The sequence below is a fragment of the Polyodon spathula genome, chromosome 9, assembly GCF_017654505.1.
Source record: "Polyodon spathula isolate WHYD16114869_AA chromosome 9, ASM1765450v1, whole genome shotgun sequence".
NCBI lineage: Eukaryota > Metazoa > Chordata > Actinopteri > Acipenseriformes > Polyodontidae > Polyodon > Polyodon spathula.
In genome coordinates, this window is record NC_054542.1 from 30,062,093 (window position 1) to 30,081,774 (window position 19,682).

Here is a 19,682-nt window from a genome sequence, read left to right on the forward strand (position 1 = left end):
TTTAAAAATCCTCTTTTTTACAAATCCTCTAAAAAAAAAATATATATATATATATTTGTTACCTTTTCCCACAGTCCTGCCTGTCCTTTATGATGTAAAAGCAATGTAAAGTTTAGTTGATAAGCGAGAAGATGTGACGTACACTATTGTATTTTAAATTTCTGTTGGTCCACATATCAATCTCTTCCTATTCCTGGGGACCATTCAAGAAATAAGGCAGCACTAACACCTGAGTTATCCAATCCAGAAGTCTCTCTTTTCCTGATGTACTGACACTCCCAACTCTTGACCTCGGGACTATTCTCATATATTGTCACAGTTAGAATGGCAGAACCTCAAGATCCATTTAACTATTAGAAGTCATATGAAAGGCTAGTGTATCAACTCTCTGCACTACCTACCTTCTCCTTCCATATATTTTTTTCAGTTTTATATAATAATGTATAGTTAAAGTCATTGGTTTGTGTCCCAGGTCAGAGGTGAGTCTCCTGGAAAGATCTGATTTCAGCATGTTCAGTTAATGAAGTCTTGTTTTACTTTGTAACTGGCAGGAGCAAAGAATGAATAATTGATCGTACCCGGTACAGTAGAGCTGCATTGTGTTTCAAGTTTTAAGCTGGGAATATGCTGGAATTCGGTTACAGCGGAACAGAATACAAGCTGCTTTCTAGATTGTGTTTATTCTACTGTGCTGTGAGGGAGATGCTGTGCAAACCAGGCTTGTGTTGCTATAGATCTGCCAGCTAAAATGACATGTTGCATTCTGAGAAGGGGCGTTGACCAAGTTTGTTTGTTAAACAGTACCTGCATTGGCTGTTTAGTTGACAATCATCGATCTACCCTGCAGAATGTATTCAGCTGGCACAGTTAGTCACAAATAAATCAATTGTAGCTTACAGCTCACGAGTGCTAAATACATTAATATTCCCAGAAGAATGTTGTTTTAGAACATAAAAGCAGTGAAAAAGAAGAAGAAAAAAGCCCAGAAACATTTGTGCATTTAACTGTTAAGCCAATGTAACACCAGGCAAATTTATGAAGCAACTTGTTATTGATGACGTGTTTAAGCCCTGTTATCTAAACAATCTTGGTTTGAGTAACAATGTTAAAATTCTTTGAAAATGTCCCAGACAAGAAGTTGTATTTTGTTAATTTTACATGTTTTATTATGCTTCCCGACTAATTAAAGTGTTGAGTGTAAAGGGATCTGTTCTCTGTGCATGTAAATCTAGCAACAGAGAATGTGCTTATTCAAATGTATGGTTAATGAACCACACCTGTAATACTCCTTCAGTATTACATAGTTAGCCATTTATTTGTACCCATTCAGCCAGTCTGCATTTCAGAGTAAACTATTTGTGTATGGGTTTTAACAATCTGCATTTCTGTTGAAGTTTTGTCTTGTGCTGTAAATGTAAAATGCATATTAACAGCGCTGGAAGTTCTATAGCTGGGGTTACCTGCAATAACTCTTATTAGCCACTAGAGGGGGATCCTCACAATCTGAAATATAAATCAAGCTGCTTTGTTACTTGGACCGGAGTGTTCACCTGTCATAAACCTGGATCACAGCAGAGTTAATCTTTTCCCAGATCATTGGGGAATATGGAGAAAGATGTGTTTATTGAACATGAAAGTTATTTTGAGAATAGTACAGACGTAAACAGTTTAGAAAAGTACAGGTATGAAACCATGATATGTGTTTTTTTTTTTTTTTTTTTTTTTTTTACATGGGTAAAAGTAACTCAGAATATAATTAAATTTTACAAATAACTGTTAAATCCACAGCCGTACTTGCGTTGTCAAAATCCATGATTGTCATCTCAACTCAGAGGATATTTGAGCTTTAGGTGTTGCCATGCCTCTAGGGCCACCACAGAGAAGATGAGACTAATCAAAGTAATACCAGTTTCTCAGAATAATGAACACAAACATAGTTACCAGAACTTTATTTATTTATTTATTTATTTTTAAACGTGATTGTTACAGGGCCACACGTTTTAAACCAAACACAGAACCTGAATTTCAATTACTTCAGTCAAGCAGGCCATTGTGACACAAATATTTTCAAAATGAACGCAAAGTGGGACACCAAATCTATTTTTCGTCACAAATTAAAATTATAATACAATTTGATATAGGGCAAGTGTCAGCACTTAAATGGACATTCTGTAGACATTTTGATGAAAACTTAACCTACTGATAAAGTACATTTAAAATATATTGAATCATCATAATTTTGAAATTAAATCTAACTTTGCACAAAACACAATCATTTATTGACTAAATTATGTCAATACACTTTATTTTATTTTGCGAGCTGTGTGCACCGCTTCCTCTAGCAACTAGAATGCAGATAAATCCAGTTAAGAAGGACAGTAAAGACTCAACATGGATTCAGATTAGTCAGGAAGAGGATAAACCCTGGAAAAAAAAATCTGGAAGTCAAGTAGGGCTCACTGTTATTATCATGACGAATTGCTGTTCAACATATTCTTCCATGGCAGCACAAATCAATTTAGTAGGGGGAACAAAACTGCTTTGTATCAAACTAAATAAGTTACTGAGTGCTGCTTCTGCTGCATCTTTGTGCGATTCACATAGGTTTCATTCAAACTAAAATATTCCCCCCCCCCCAGGTTTCAGGATTGGATCATTCCATTGCCTAGGTGAACTTGCAGCTTTGATTAGAATTGATGATGTTGGAGCCATATTGGTGATGAAAGAGAAGTATGGATTTGATAACAGAAATGTGGTTGGGGTGTAATTCTGCTTTATTTGCATGGCAATTGTACTGTGGTATCTGGAAGTAATGGCCTCCTATACTATATTAGACAACAGAAGGGGTATGTAAATGCAGATATGTTGTTTGAAGTGATTCAGTGCTCGGTGATAAATCTAGTATGTTTTTTGTTCTTTGTAAGCTCATCGAAATACTATTTTTTTTTTTTTTTGTTTTGGGGGGGGGGGTCATTATTATCTGGTTTAGCTGATTCTCACAGTGTATTAGCTGTGTAGAAAACATTTCTGATTTAGTTTTCTTCATTTAGCGGTATACCATACCTTTTCCTATTTATTACTGGTGGAAATTGTTTGCTAATGACTGTATTCATATTGGAAAATACATAGTCAACACAATTCAACACGTTTAATTGTAAGTAATCTGTAAATAAGTTTGGGTACGTGCAGTAAACATTCTGTTTGTGTTGTAGAGTCCCACAGGTAACTCACTGACTAAAAACATGTTAAGCTTTTATATTTATTTATTTGTACCATCCACTATAATATACTACTTTGTTCTTAAAAAAAGCTCTTCCAGCAGCTTGTTTTCTGGTTAAATTTACATGTTTGTAGTGACAAGTACACTTTTTTTTTTTGTTTTTGAGAAGCTGAGTCTGAGGTTTCACTACAGCATATGTGATGCTGCATTTTCGTCTGAACAGACTACCTAACGAACAAGTTAATTGCAGTTGCAAAATAGGTTGCCATGACAGCTCTTTTTAAATCACCAGAAATTACATACAAAGGCCTCACTGGCCGCTGTACTAGGCTGGAAATGTAAATACTATACTGTAGAAATGTAAATTGCTACATTTACCGAGGGATTGTACATTTCATGCAACCTTCCTTGGCATAGAGCATTGTCAGTTGCAACTTGACGTGATTCGGAAGTGTAAATAAACAAACAAGATTTTAGCTTTTTAATGTTATGGGTAGATAACCCAAAGTTTATAGCAAGTCAATCTATATAATATATTTAGAGAAAGAGTAAAGCACTGAAAGAAATTCTAGGGCATCCTGTCAAGATAACCCCAGTCAAAGACACTTGGCAACGTGTTACTGCCAGTATTTTAGTTAGTTGATAAACATCTCCACGATGCAATGTCGGTTATTAAAACCTTGTTTATGCTTGCTCTCCGAATCATTGTAGCTGTATAGTCCTCCTTGACAATGCTATTAAATCATTTTGCCTTTTTGCTCTAGCGGTGCCCACAGCTGCATCGGATTAAATCGGTATTACTTTGCATGTGACCCCAGAAACCCTCAGTCTTTTGATCTACATTCCTTTAAGTCACTCAGGTTCTAACACAACAGTCCTGGAAGCTACCAATTGGTTAGGTTTGTTTTCATATGGTCATTTCACATTTAGTGATCCCATATAGACACAGTGTTTGCACTATTTAAACGTTCTTGGTTTATTATCTTTGATTGTGTTTCTTTGCATTATTAAATCCTACTTAAGGCACTGATTTGGCAGAGGAAGAACTTGACTTGTCAGGTCCTGGGGAATGCTGGCAACTGGAAGTTCTTCTGAATTTTGGAGGTATCCCATTGCAACGCTGGTGTGAGAACTCTGTTTGGAGTCAAGAAAGTCTAGATGCCAACTTGAGTGTTAAACCCATTTTTATACAGTATATTTAAAGCACACTGAGGTTCTTCAATGGGTGTAAATCTTTCTGACTGAATCTGGTTGATCCTGTTCATTACTGAATTTAGCATTAGCTGGATTGGAATTTTAGCGACGTCTTTGTCATCTTTTTCCAGGTGCTAGAGTACAGCATACAGTATGTGTTCTCCCTCAGGTTGCTTTAAAATAGCTGTACATTTGTTTATTCTGTGGCAGTTACAGTACAGTTTTTTTTTTTTTTTGCGCTGTGATGAGTTTGTATAATTGACATGGAGTGAAAGTGTTTTTCCATTCGTAGTCTTTGACCAAGAAACATGTACAAAACCAGTGTTTCCTTAAAAGGTATGAAAAGGTCAAAATTCCTGCCGATTCTTTTAAAATTCACTAATTGTGTAAGACAAAAACTATTCTCGGAAACCCAGAATGGAACCCAGAGGTAAATAAATAATTTTAAAACAAATGTTTTCTGTCCCCTGCAACAAAAGAGGGATAAACTAAAGCAGGATAGAATAGTTGCACTGGCCTTTTCAGGAGGATATTTGAGCCCAAGTTTTTTACATCCTGGTCTTCCATGTCAGAAGTTCTTAACTGAGAGAGAACTATACTAACTATTGTGTAGGTACACCACCCATTTGATATGTTGCGGGTGTCGGGGTCCAAAATAAACCCGCAATATATCGAGGGCCACGATATAGCGAGAGATCCATAGAAAAACAAATAGGCTAACAAATACAACTACTCTCGTTTTATTGGGGGTGTCAGGGTCCAGTATAAATCCTCTACGCAACCTGCTTTTTCTAATTTTTCGTATAAAAAGCAGCACACCATTTTAATTTGTACAGCAGAGGGTAATTGCTTCTCATCAGCTTCAGTCTCCAATTAATTCAATGAGTCTAACTCTTTTTCAAATACACAAACCCGCTGCATTGAAAGAATCCATTCACAACGACAACACAGGAGGCTTGTTGCTAGGGAGCTGACGTCGCTGCATTGTGGCTTTTGCAATGCATTGCTGCCACGCTTGAACACCTCGTTGGCTAAAATAACAACCGCTTCAGCAAGTAGAGATTTTATTGTGCAATACGTGTGTATATGATAACAGTATGATATTAATGCTTTGTTTTTAATTGTTTTGATATTGTTATTTGTGATGTGCAGTACAAAATAAAATGAACAGTAATTCTAAGTGCCTATGCATATTGTAGTTGCAGTTGCACAGTAAAAATTGGGAGCCAACTCCAGGACCGTGATATATCTGATGGTTTGGTGTATTTCAACATTTCAGGGAAAGATAGACATAGTTATACCAGTTTATGCCAGTTTAGGCTACTAAATAACATTCTCTTAAAAATAAAATAAACTTTATTAATTTTAGCTTTAAAAATAAAAACAGTAAAGGGTGTGTTGCCAAGCTTAGCTATTAGTCTGAGAGAGAAATTCTGAGTTGGCTAGCTACACTATGAAGGCACTTTTGACAGTGTAAATGTTCATTCAGTGTAAGTGCTAAAGTGTGTTTCATTTCATCAGCTCAGTCATCCTGAATTAACGCTGTGACGTTAGCCAGTGCTTTGGCATTCAGCCAATAATAACTAAGAAGGGGGGGGTGGGGGGTGGGGGGTTCTCGGTTCTCCCTGGATGGGCTCCGATAAGCCCGGTCTATGATTAGGACTGCAGCTTCTATTGTTTGCATGTTACCGACATTCACAGACTGATGAATGCTGAACATTTATTTTAGTAAAGCTGACAGCTATTTGCTATTAATGGTTTACCCTGACTGAAATTGCCTGTCAGGATAAAAGAAAAAATAATAGGCCAGCAGTTCTGCGTCCTAGTTGTTTCTGAATAAATATTTGTTTTCTCCTGCCACAAAATACTTCAAAGTGAATTCATAGACCTGTCTATTAACAGTAGGCCTATGTTGCTTTCACAGTCTTTTCAGTGTGCTTTCCTTGTGTTTGGGAAGCAGGAGGGCATATATTAATTGCCATATGCAGTTTAGTTAAACATTACTTGATTGGATGATGTCGACAGATCCTGCATCCACCTGCTGAGCTTGCATTGTCTTTCAGAGCTCCGTTGTCAGCTGTTTTCCCAGCAGAGCAAGATTCATAACAAGGGTGATGTCATATTAAAGATTCAGTAAATATTGTGATTCTAAAGTACAGTTCTTGCAGTAAAACAGTTTTTATTTGTTTGTTTTGTTCTTGAAATAAAATAAGAGAAACCTGATATAGGAGGCTGCAGAGTGATTTTTGAAGTTTGCAGGGTCTCTACACGCACGGTGTGCCCTGTACATGGCATCAGAGGTATTCGGGTATTCGTTTTCTGGGCTGCCATCAGTGTAGATGTTCGTTTTCTGGGCTGAGGTTAGCAATTATTTTGTACAGCACAGATATACAGCTAGCTTACATAATTTTCAAACTTGGTCTTATTTCCCTAGCATGATAAATAATTGTAGACCTCTATTTCTTGCAACTTTTTCCTCGTCTACAAAAGCAAAACTTTTGCTACAAAAGATTTTTCCTATAATTTTTGGTTTTCGAGAAATTTCTAGAAATGATATATTTCCATTGGGTTATGTAAACTTTTGATTACAACTATGTTTTTGTGTATATATAACTTTGACCCGTTCGACTCCTCGAGACCATCACTTTCAATTTAAACACAAAATGTCTTGTTTTCAGTCACTCGAACACCCACAGTACAGAAATTAATGAGCAACAAAGTGAGAATATGTTAATAAATACATAAATAAATAAATAATATAAAGCTGGTACATTCGTATCTCAGAGAAACTGGAGAGGAACGGGAAATTTAAAACAAGGTAAATGCAATCATCCAAATAAAGCTGAAGCACAAACAGGTAACGACATAGAATGTCTGTACAGCACTGAAGCACTATGTTTAAAAAAACCCAACTGTACTGCTGAACCTCGTCTTCTTTAATATTAGCATCACAAGGGTGTCCATGTATTATAAAAAATAATAGATGGACTTCAGTGAGTTACAGGAAAGCAATTCCATCTTAGGGTTTCTGTGACAGTTTATAAATTACACGACCTTCAGTCTCGTAATTTATGACGTCATAGAAACCCCAGATTGAATTATTTTCCTGTAACTCACTGAAGCCCATCTATTATTATATATATGTGTGTATGTGTATATATATATATATATATATATATATATATATATATATATATATATATATATATATATATATATTAGTACCAGTCAAGAGTTTGAGTACACCTGCTTGAATATATGAATGATAGTTTTAACCTGTATCAATAATGAGAGAAGCAAGTTTAAACATAAAACATCTCCTTGTCTTTAAAAACAAAAACCTACACAAAAACCTGTTGCATTCCCTTTTTTCTTCTATCAAAAGCAAAAAATATTTTTAAAAAAGTTTCAAATGTGCTTTACCCATTAAAATAACCGCATTACCACATTTGCAATATAATAGTCCTTGCTTTCATTATTCTTCAAATTTAGTATTACCAATTTGTAATTTAACGCTAACTACCAATTCATGCAATCAAAATAGAGCCGCATCTGGCTTCACTTATAATCATTACAGAATTACCAGTACACTTCAATAATACATTTACGTTTTTCTTAAATAGTTTTTTAACAGAATTACGTTTATGTATAAGTATTGCTTTTATGCTGACGGGGTAAAGGTTAATAGAGAAAAGATTGTGGCACTCAAAAATGCATGCAACATCCCTTTTGCTGTTTTCCAGTGTTGTTTTAACTAAAATAATACACCCTCTATTTATCATGTAATCTGTGCGCCAAATTTGTATTTGTGATTTATAGGTGTTCAAATCCACCAATGTCTTAAAAACATGTCACATACAAACACACACAACAGTCTATGACATCACTGCTTGCACACTTAATTCACATGCAAACATTCATTCATGAAAATACTTGTAATAACATATTCCTGTGTACATATGTCTTCTTCCAAGAAACATTTTTCTCTTTCTAAAAGTTTTCCATTAGCACAGTCAGTTTTACAAGCAGCGTTCTTTCTCACTCTGTGCAGCCTGTTGCCTGCTGCCTCCACTCGTCTCTGTCTGTAACAGTATTCAGCTAAGCATTGTTCTTCTAACAGAAAATAGCTGTATTTTGTCTTGGCCTGCAACATATTTTAATTTATGAACATAGTTCTGAACAAAACTCTCCATTATTAATTAGCACCTAACTTTTTTAATTCAACAAATTATTTGTTTAATTGAGGCATGCACTCCCTTCCTTTCACAACAATTTCTATACTTTATACAAAAAGACTAATTTCCTTTAGTTGGCTTGACTTTCTTTTTTTCCTATATATGGGTGACATTAAAAAACGACACTATTCAAGTAGTTATTATAATAACACCAGTGTTTTGGACCTCGCTTTGAGTTACTGAAGCTCTTGCTCCAAACAACCTTCCACATCGCAGGGTATTTAACAAAAATCTGCTCAAAGGTCATCTGCTGAGCCACTGATTGAATCAACCCTGAACTACTGTAGTATGTTAACAGTTTGAATAACCTCCAGCCATTTCTGCCCAGTAGAAAAATATTTGGAAACAGCAACAACTCTAAAGGTCAGTGGAACACATTTTCAAAGTTTAACAGAGGTCCGTGACATAGCCTAATTATCAGTTGCAACTGTTAAGGAATATGACAAGCAAACAAATTGATGACTTGAGTGATGCAGTGTCAGTTTGCTCAGGAGAGGATAAACATGCAATACTGTTGGTCTGGTACCTATGTAATGTGATTATAATTACTTGAACCACATATCTACAAAAAATGTTTTAGATACCATGAACAAGTGATGAGTGTATTTATTAGTACTGTTAGTATTGATCCACTTGAGCACTTGATCTACTGTAATAGTAAGATGGATCAGGTATTACTACATACATCAGAAGAGGATTGTCCTGTACATTTACAAACTGACTCCATTTAATTAAGCTTCACAGAAGCATGCAAGATCAACACATTGAATCCTGTTGTGTAGAGTCCAGTTTGTCATTGTTTTTTTCAGTCTTAATTATTCTGAATTGGTTGGATATGTACCTTTTAATATAATGTACAATACAGTGCCTCACCTGAGTCCACAAAACAGCATTTGGCTGGCTGTAAATTACAGATTTATACAGTTATATATTTACCCTCTTGCTAACCAGTTGCTAAAAATGATTGTCATTCCCTGATCATCCAATTGTGGGGATGAATAGGACTGACTTGTTAATTGATAACATTGAAAGGTACATGTGTGCAACTAGGGAGCAAAGTAACATAGTTTTTCTTTTGAATTCCAGTGCCTTCAGTTAAAGGTGTTCATCTTGGAACCATTCCTTTATGATATTGTTTTAGTCAATAGTTTGTCAGCATGATCTGAACAAGCTCAGTAAAATAGTACGTGTAGGAAGGCAGCTACTAGAGCGCCTGGAACCAAATTACAGATGAATAAGGGTTTGGTGGTTGTGATTTGAATGTAAATGAGCAGTTTGAATTGGGGGAGCTTATATAAAGAATAATTACAAACATGCAGCTTTTGTAATTGGTATTTAAGGAACGTGCATGGCAGGTGCAAGGCTGGCTTCACTGTGCCTTCATTTGAACAAGGAGATGAACACAGCTGTGTCTGCCCCACACTGATTCACTATTTAAGGCTGTCGGGAGGGGGGATTACTAGAGTGGTTCAGGATTTCTTTTCATTGGAGATCTTAAGAATTGATTGCACTGTCACTATTTGTTGGAACTGGATAGGGATATCAATACAGTTCCAACAAGGCTCAAATATTGTATTGTTAAAGAATTTTGCAAGTCATGGTACAATCAGACTGTTCACAATCAAGTTTTAGTAGTAATAAATAAAGTTAATTATGGGGGGTATATTTAAAACAATACAACAAAAACATAATTTGTTATCTATTAGTCAATAGCTAATGTGGTAACCAAACTAAGCATTTCATATACATTATCCCTAGTTAAAAAAAAAGAATAATTTATTGCCTAGAGTGATGAACTCCACACACAAAGTGAACTCCCACCCTACTTTTGTTCACTCTGTGTTATCTCTGGTTTCCTCCTCTAATATCTCCCCTACCACCCTCTTGACTTGCATTCTTTGGTATGGTTCACTTTGTGTGTGGACGAATATGAAAATTACCTGTAATATGGTTTCTTCGTAGGATGATATCTCATTCTCTTTTTGTGTCGACTAGAGTTCATCATCTGATGAAGGCAATTTCTGTATTCTGTATGCTGTTCACACTCATTATATCACAAAGCAGGTGATGAAGGTCATTGTGACAAAGGTTAACTACACATATGAATAAGAATTGGGGGAAACCTTTGACCGTTTCAACTCCCAAGTCAGGATCACGGAATACAAAGACATTCCTCTGTTTTCTAAGTTCTCGCGACAGCAGCAGAGCCACTGATTCAATATGGATAAAGAATTACAAACTTAGACAAGACAATTCGGTATACAAATCAAAAAAGATGCCTGCTGTTTTTTACAGATGACACAAATATGTTGTGAGATAACATGACTGTACAGTAATCTAATAACTTGAACATGTAGGCCTGTGATATTAAAAAAAAACAAAAAAAAAAAACTGGTGACCCGTAGAGTACTGCACTCTCTACATTTTTTTTCAAATATGTGAAACTATAAGTATTGTACCTAAAGCTTCTCATCATTCAAATTCTCATAAGGTACTCTTCCAGCTACATTCTCAGCCATATACTGTATACAGTACAACGCAAATTCAGCTTTAACCTGCTGAAATCAAGAATGCCATTGTGTGCCTCCTTTTCTAATATTGTGTATTAAAAGCTTTTCCTTGGAGCTGGGTGGAAGAAGCCTTTCCTGACTAAACATCTTTTGTAGAAGGAGGATGTTTGTGAAGCCTACCTGCTAATTGAGTAAACGTGTTGCCATAGTTATAGGAGAAAGAGCATGGGGTGTTGGACAGCCCAGGACTGCTATATACAATAGGAGCGTATGAACAGCAGACCCTGCATTTTCGCTTCATTTGTTTATGGGCTGTAAACCAATCAGGGGAGGCTAGCTGCTGGATTACCTTCAGGAGGGCTAGGGGGTGGGAGAGTGACAATACCCCTCTCCTTTTTTGTTTGAGAAGGAGGATGAATGTAGTGAGTTAGATAAGTCCATTGACCACTAGTGCATGTGGCTTTTTTTGGAATCACCATTATTATTATTATTATTATTATTATTATTATTATTGTTATTATTATTATTGCTGCTCTGAAAGAAACAAGTGTGCTTCATCCCTGATGCCAAAGCTCAAAGTCTGCTTGTTTGTAGAGCTCCCATTGTGCCTCCCTATCTTTGAAGTGTCTGAGGAATGCATAGCCTGCAATGAAGTGCACTGGAGCACAGCGAAGAAAAGTTTCAATCTACTTTTTTATGGTTTGTGACCCCCATACTGTAGTGTCCCATTTTTTAGTGAGGTACTGCTTTGTACTCTACAAAGGAATGTTCTATTTTCTGCTCTAGTTCTGACAAGATATTCTCTGGAGTCTGGTAAGTATTCCTTTTTATTTATTGTGAGGGTTCCTCTGAGCCTCCAACTGTGTTTCTTCCCGCTGCTGTGCTTGACTTGTTGGTTGGCTTGTCTTTGTGCATTGTCTTGTGTGTTTGTACGATGAAACTTTTCATTTCTAACTGTTCTTTCTTAAAGCTTTGAACAACATTTCTCTAATGTCTTCTCTCAAAAAAAGCTGCTTTGATTGGAAGAAGTTCAGTTATTTGCTGCTGTAGAAGTGGCGTCTCTGGATTCAAATCTGAGGCCCATGTGTTTTACTGTGCAGTTTGCACAGTAATTTAAGGATGATTGTAAATCTTGGTTAGATTATGGTGCTGCATAATCATGTAGTTGTACTCAAGTAACCTTATTAATATTTTGTTTTATTGTACAAGTGCAGTTTGTCAAGTTTGTAATTTTTTTAAAAGCTTATACATAACAAAGTAATAAGCAGTTGGCTTTTTCCTTTCCCAACTGCACGAGTGATTGATTCAGTGGTTCTGGATGTCTGAGGCAACACAGCTGTAGTCCTGACGATACTGGTAATAAAAATAGTCATTTGCATATCAATTGTGATCCCTATGTGAGGCTTGCGGGCTGCATTTAGAGAATTTGCATGAGTTGGGAAGCAGATTCACCAAACTGGTAACCGCACATCTCTACTGAAAATATCTAAAGTATAGTATTGCTAGCTTTCCCGTCAGTCCTCAATTGGTCTTGAACCGTGCTTCATCTTTAGAATCCCCATAAGCCTTTCTATTCAATCATGTTAGCAAGACCTTGGAGTACACATCTCAAGGAGTAGCACAGACTTGCTTCATTCAATTCCAGTTCATACTAATATTCCATCCTTTTTCAGAATACTCTGAATGACTTACGAACTCCCTATGAATATTAATACTTGTAAGTTGCCATATTCTGGCAATTAAAATCAAATACAGAAGAGGAATATTTTGGCATATATGAAACATACTGATGAAGGCATTAGCATAAACATGTGTCTAGTTTCCTAGTTCAGCTTGGTTCATCTTAATGTCGTGTTTTAGTTTGTGTTGCTTAACACTGTCCTTCAGTATCTCCTGTGTTTGAAGTGCTGAACATTATACAGGCTGTAGTTTGTGATTGTAGTTCGAGGGAGAGCATGACAAACTTCCTGCCAGACAACATTTCTGACATCAACGTTTATTATACTTGATGTTCTGTTGTCTCATGTAAATGCCATATCTGTACAGTGTTCCAGTAAGACAGTTAACATCCACTGTGAAGCGTCTCAGAAGCTCTCCGTATTGATTACTTATAAACACTGCATTTGGAACTTTAGACATTGGGTTTTGCAATTCTACATTTAAATTATTTGTGAAATTTAAATTGTTATCAAATAAAATTATCTTCCTTGAAAAGATCCAATATTCTCTGCCCTAGCCAAGGGGAGTTTACAGATTTGCATAGAGAAATACAGTGTTAACTTTTGTTTGTTACAAGAGAAACTGTATATAAATGAGCATAATGTAGTACTGTATGAGCAGAAACAGGAATCCATTTCATAAAGTGTTGGACTGGACACCAAAAATCAGCAGTACGGCATTGTATTAGTTATTTATAATTTTTTGGGATATTACTACCTGTTATTTTATATTGTTTCTTTTAAATGTAGGGTATTACTGTATATCTACGGTATGTGTCGTCTGCCTGTCATCCGTTACCATTGACGATGTTACTGCAAAAACCACTTGAAACTCTGTAGAAAGTCAGATAGCCAGCAGGAAAGTTTCAAATAATTTTGGCTAATTATAGTTATTTTGAAACCAGCAATTGAGTTCAGCTAATTTATCGGTTTATTCAGATAGTGTAGGCCTATGTGGAGATGTGGAAGGGTGGTGGGTAATTCACTGACACAGGAGACAGACAGGTGAATTTGGCAACACCGCACAGGTGCCCAGTTTTATTTCAGGGTGCTGTCTTTTCTTTAATCCCGCAGATGGCGCTGTGGGTCCGTGGTCTGATTTACCAACGATGGTAAACAGAACCACGGGCATACCAAGCGATGGTACACAATACCGGCGCCCTTGCAGGTGCTTCGAAACATTAATTCAAAACAGAAGGCACAAAGATACAGGGACAATAAAACATTAACAAAAACTACAAAGAAAAGGCGCTGCACTTTGCAGCGATATCCCAGTTGCCGCTGCCAGTGCGACCCGGATCACCGTCCTACACTTCCGACTCGCTAGCCTGCTCTGATATACTAATCAGGGGTCTGCCCAAGGGTTCCCCGCCCTCAGTGTCTCGCTCTGAACCTCCATTTCTTTCTCTCCCACTGGTTCTCAGTCGTTGACCAGCACTTCCACACTCTCGGTGCGTTTAACAGGGCAGATCTGAGGAAACAACAGAGCGTTAATTTATAGGGCTAACAATCTCCCAAGACGCGCCTCTCAGCCATTCAGAGAGGGGGAAAGTCCACACACCCACTTTCCCACCTCCCCGTGTCACTGCCATGACACACAGGCGGTTGTTGGACGACTGCCTCCCTCTTCCTGCAGTGCTGTGAACATGCCAGCAGAGTCAGCACAGATCTCTCCCTGTTACAGGAGATTTGAAAGTATAGGAAGCAGCTGGTTAAAGCCAACAATGGAAATGTGCTTATTGTTGAATTGATAAATAGAAATGTTACTTAAGTCAAACCAAGTATCTGAGCTCTTGACAAAGTGTTAGACTTCCATTTTTTAGCATTTCCACTGATTAAGATGTACCGTACTCTTTGATATGCAGGTTATTGGTTGATTGATTGGTTAACTGAAACCATGTGTCCAGATGGTTATAAAAAGTTCAAGGGAGCATCTCCTCTATCTTATCTTGCAAGTTTACTTTACAACAGGGGTCTGCAAAAAACTTGTCCAAGGGACAAAATGCTAGAAAAAAACCTGTTGTCTCTCATACAAATCTTGTTGCCCTGGGCGTCGGTCGATATGAATTGCACACCTCTGTACTAGCTTGTGACGCAGAAAGGGGTGTCCAGGTGCTGCAATATGTACACACCCATTATGCTATGCAGTCTGTTTATTAGCTACTGTGAAGAGGCCAGTGGATCATAAACTTCAAAACTGAGGAAACTTCTTAGTCCTGTGTGGTGGATAAATTGTTATTGGTGACAGTAACAGTATCAGGTTTTATGCACTGTACAGCAGGCCTATACTTGTATGATCAAATAAACAACTCCAGTACAGTTTTTAATGCATACTGAAATCTGAATTGGGAAGCTGAGACTTGCATTTAGTTCCGACTAATGCTGTAAGATCTTGCTTCCATGGTTAGGGTTTAGTTTTAGAGCCAACATGTTTCGGATAATTATTTTACTTCCAGCCTGGGGGTGAGGGGTGAGGGTCTTGTGTTGTGTGTGCAAGACTCTTATCCAAAACAGTGCCCACCTGACACAGAAATACACAAATGTAGGGTAAATAATTAAATTTATTGAGATTTGTTTAGTTCCCTGGGTATTTTTTTTAGGCTACAGTGTGTCGTTTTTATAGTTTGTTAGCATTAATAACAAAGAGTTCATTTTTTTGTTTTGTTGCATGTACAATGACTAGACAGAAATGTGTATTCTTAGGAACATTGTGCAAAAGGATATAATGTACTGTACATTGTTAGTAACCACGTGAAGTACAATGGTACGGCGTCCCAATGCCTACCTCCTGCTGTAGATTGAGAGCAATGTACAGAGGGTCTGGCCAGTGCTTTCCACTTTACCCGTAAGCAAATAACCTCGTTTCTTTCTGATTTTTCTTTCTGACTTGTTTTATTTCTAAACTTTAAGTAAAATAGTCTAATTTGTGTCTGCTGCAATTTGAGTTGTGCTTAAATGGGAAGTATTACACATAAAGAATGCTACTTATTTCTGTAGTGTTTCTCTTATTTGTAACTGTGTCATTTTTACAACAGTACAGTTTGTGCACTATTATCTGCATCAGTTCAGTTTATAGGTATTTGGATTACAGTAGGTATTAATAAAAAACACATGTTGCATACTGTACCACACAGAGCTTTCACATGCACACGCTTTGAAAGCTGCAGTGTCTGTTAATCCTGTTCAATTTTACACAAAAACTAAACTCATTGGGGTCAAATGACCAAATGTAACTTTAACTGAAAGGTCACAGGAAACCTCCTTGAAACACATTTGCCACTATGCCAGTATCAGCATGCTCCTGTTGCTGCTTTCAGCAGTAAGAGGTTATAGTGTGTGTTTTTAAAATTATTTATTTCCAAATGTTATAAAAAAAAAAAAAAATCACAGGAAACAGTTTTACAATTAAATAGAAGAGAATGGCTCTGCCATAGCTGGATGCAGTATGACGACACCATAACACACACAAGGATTTGGGTCTTTGCTAATTTGCTATGAAGTTTTTAAATTATGTTTTGTTGGAATTTGTGTTGAGCTTCCATACAGTAGCTCTTTCTACAGTAGTTAAAACCCCAGTTTCCAGACTTCATTGAAATCAGTTGTTCCTCCCTCCTCCCTATTACCCAGGAAGATGAAAATGGTGGATATTGTAGCACAGAAAATGCCTTCAGAAACTGACGTTCACGTGGCCAGGAGCTTTCTTACCAAGATTTTGAGGAGTTCCATGAGGTACAGTACAAAAGTAACCACTTCTAGGCAACATCATCCATTCCTTCCCTCCCTCAGATCATGCGCAGTAACCCTACAAAATGATCGTCAGTGTGCCCTATTGCTGTATCACATTACCCCTCATTGCAATGATGATCTTCAGTGCTTTTGTGGTAGAACGTTGTGCCCTTGTCTTGTGCTTGTGCTTAGTATTGAATGTATTTCATTAATCATTTTTTTTCAGATTGAAAACTAAATGGTTACATTTCCACCAGTATTTTCAGAAGTGCATTTACAGTGTAAAGATATTTTTTTTATAATGTTTTTTTTTTTTTCTTTGTAAAATGTATTGCTAGCAATAGTGCACATTTTTTATACTATATGGCAAAAAAAAAAAAATTAACAAAAGAATAAGATTACAGTCTTGCAGCTGTTGGTATGGATCAGCACTGCTCTGACTTTTCCAAGCATTACTCTGAGCTCCTAACACACAAGATTTTAAGGTTGTCTGTCCCACTCGGTCACTCTTCTGGTCTACCAAACCTCAGAAAAAGCGTTCACTTTGTATGCAATCATATAACTTTTTTGGCTTCAACTGACTATGATGGGATAGAAATGGTTCACAGCTGTAATGCTGCTTTGTCACTGAGGGCTTTATTTTGAAGTGAGTGTTTGCCCTCATTTTTTTTCTGAAAGGAATATTAAACAACTCAAGCCAGCCATTGAAGTTATCAGTAACTGCAACACAAGTTATATATTACTAGTTTTATATTTATTGTCATTAAAAAAATAAATAAATAAAAAGCGCTGTTCGCATGCTTCAAAACTGGACCCTAGGTGTCTTAACAGTTCTATAAAATAAACAGAAGTGTTCCTGGACTTTTGCCAGAGCGTAGGATGTGTATCTTGCAGTGTAATAACTGAAAAAAAAAGTTGAGAACAGGGAAAGTTTAAATATTGCTCACAGCCCATGTTTCCTCCTTGGATATGTAAATGAGCATTACTATGAGGTGTTTTTTTTATTGCTATTTAAAACATTTATTTTTACATTACAGATAGCTTTACCTTTCAGTTTGTTTATTTATTAAACGAAAGCTTGTATTTGAACGTTCTACTGCATCTAATGGACCTTCCTGATTAATGGACACATACTGTACAATAGCTTTACTATCAAGCACTCCTACTGTGATTAAAGGGCACTTCTTATATTTTCTTTCATCTTTCTGAAACATGCACGACAGAAAGAATCACTTCAAAGGGTATGAAATGTATTTCAAATAATAATTCTGAATTGTAACTTACAGTACTAGTAGTTCTGTTGGTACAAATGTACATACTATCCCGGAAAGCACTGTAATGTGCTGTTTAAATTATATTTGACCCATTACAATAAAATATGTGTTTTAATAAACTTCAATACAAAATTTGCTGCACACAAGTTATTACCGTCAGTGAATATATTAGTAATGCATTATCCTGGGTTCTGTGTATTTAGTGGGCTTTCACTTGCAACAGTCAGATACATCATTTTTTATTATGTCTGAAGTATTCTATACTGTTTTATTGTATGTTAGCTTCAGTTCTTGCAGTTATATGAGATTTGTGTATGCCTTTTATTACAAATGACTAATTGACATGGAAAAAAAATGTTGACACAGTTAATATTTGAATAGGAACTTTACATATAATAAATCCACAATTGTGTACAGTCTCACCAGGTTAGATCAAAGAGGCACACACTCCCCACCCCCCACCACCTTTCTTTTTTCTTTTTTTTTTTTTAAACTACAAGCTTGAAAACATTACCTAAATTCTCCTGCTTGCAATTAGGGGAAGCACATTTTTTTACAGTGTCTGAAAATGTATGGATAATAGAAAGTAGCATGTTCAAGTGGTGAGATTGAAAGATTGTTGACTCAGAAATGTCTTCATCTAGACAATGTGGGGAAGCTATAAAAAAGGCTAACAAGATGCTCGGATACATTGTGAAAAGTGTTGAATTTAAATCAAGGGAAGTAATGTTAAAACTGTACAATGCACTAGTAAGACTTCATCTTAAATATTGTGTGCAGTTCTGGTCACCTCGCTATAAAAAAGATATTGCTGCTCTAGAAAGAGTGCAAAGAAGAGCGACCAGAAATATTCTGGGCTTAAAAGGCATGTCATATGCAGACAGGCTAAAAGAATTGAATCTGTTCAGTCTTGAACAAAGACGACTACGTGGCGACCTAATTCAAGCATTCAGAATTCTAAAAGGTATTGACAGTGTCGACCCAAGGGACTTTTTCAGCCTGAAAAAAGAAACAAGGACCAGGGGTCACAAATGGAGATTAGACAAAGGGGCATTCAGAACAGAAAATAGGAGACACTTTTTTATACAGAGAATTGTGAGGGTCTGGAATCAACCCCAGTAATGTTGTTGAAGCTGACACCCTGGGATCCTTCAAGTAGCTGCTTGATGAGATTTTGGGATCAATAAGCTACTAACAACCAAACGAGCAAGATGGGCCGAATGGCCTCCTCTCGTTTGTAAACTTTCTTATGTTCTTAAAGGGTTTCAGTAGGGCTAATATGGGTATTTACAACCTCTTGGTTTGTCGTTTCCAAAGGTGGAAACAAATTGGTGTGCAAGTTGTTTTCTGAATGCATGTTCTGCTTTTGCGAATGATGCACATCGCTGTCTATTGTTTTTCAGGAGAAGTGAGCCTGTGAGCCGGCCTCACTCCTGGCACTCCACCAAGTTCACAGAGAGCCAGTCCGAAGTTGCCCCTGCTGTCTGGCCCACCAGATATGATGCAAGGTGAATCTGAATGGCTAAAAATAAATGAATTGATAGATATTCTGATAGCATATATAATACAACCCCTGAATAAGAGCATTGGTGACATTCTCTTGTCTATTCCACATCCCAAAAATTGGCATGAATAAGGAAGAAAATGGAAGGTGAGAATGTACAGTCAGGGCATTCCCCAGGAATTCTGTATAGCTGGGTGGCAGCGCATTATAGCCCGGAGCACTTTTAATAGACAAATTAAATGTCTTACCTTAAATAACATAATTCCCACTTTCACAATGTTTCTTTTTTTTTTTTTTTACA

The 19,682-nt window shown here is 36.7% G+C and overlaps 1 protein-coding gene across 2 annotated transcripts in view; it reads left to right on the plus strand.

Moving 5' to 3' along the window:
* The window catches only part of shroom2a (shroom family member 2a), an 84,370-nt gene that overhangs the window by 40,362 nt on the left and 24,326 nt on the right, over window positions 1-19,682 (plus strand). Inside the window, exons 3-4 of one of the 2 annotated variants that reach the window (XM_041259154.1) lie at window positions 16,505-16,606; window positions 19,281-19,385. In XM_041259154.1, the coding sequence (XP_041115088.1) occupies window positions 16,505-16,606; window positions 19,281-19,385 (207 nt within the window). The remainder of the gene's footprint in view (window positions 1-16,504; window positions 16,607-19,280; window positions 19,386-19,682) is intronic. The other variant, XM_041259153.1, reaches the window with a different exon arrangement.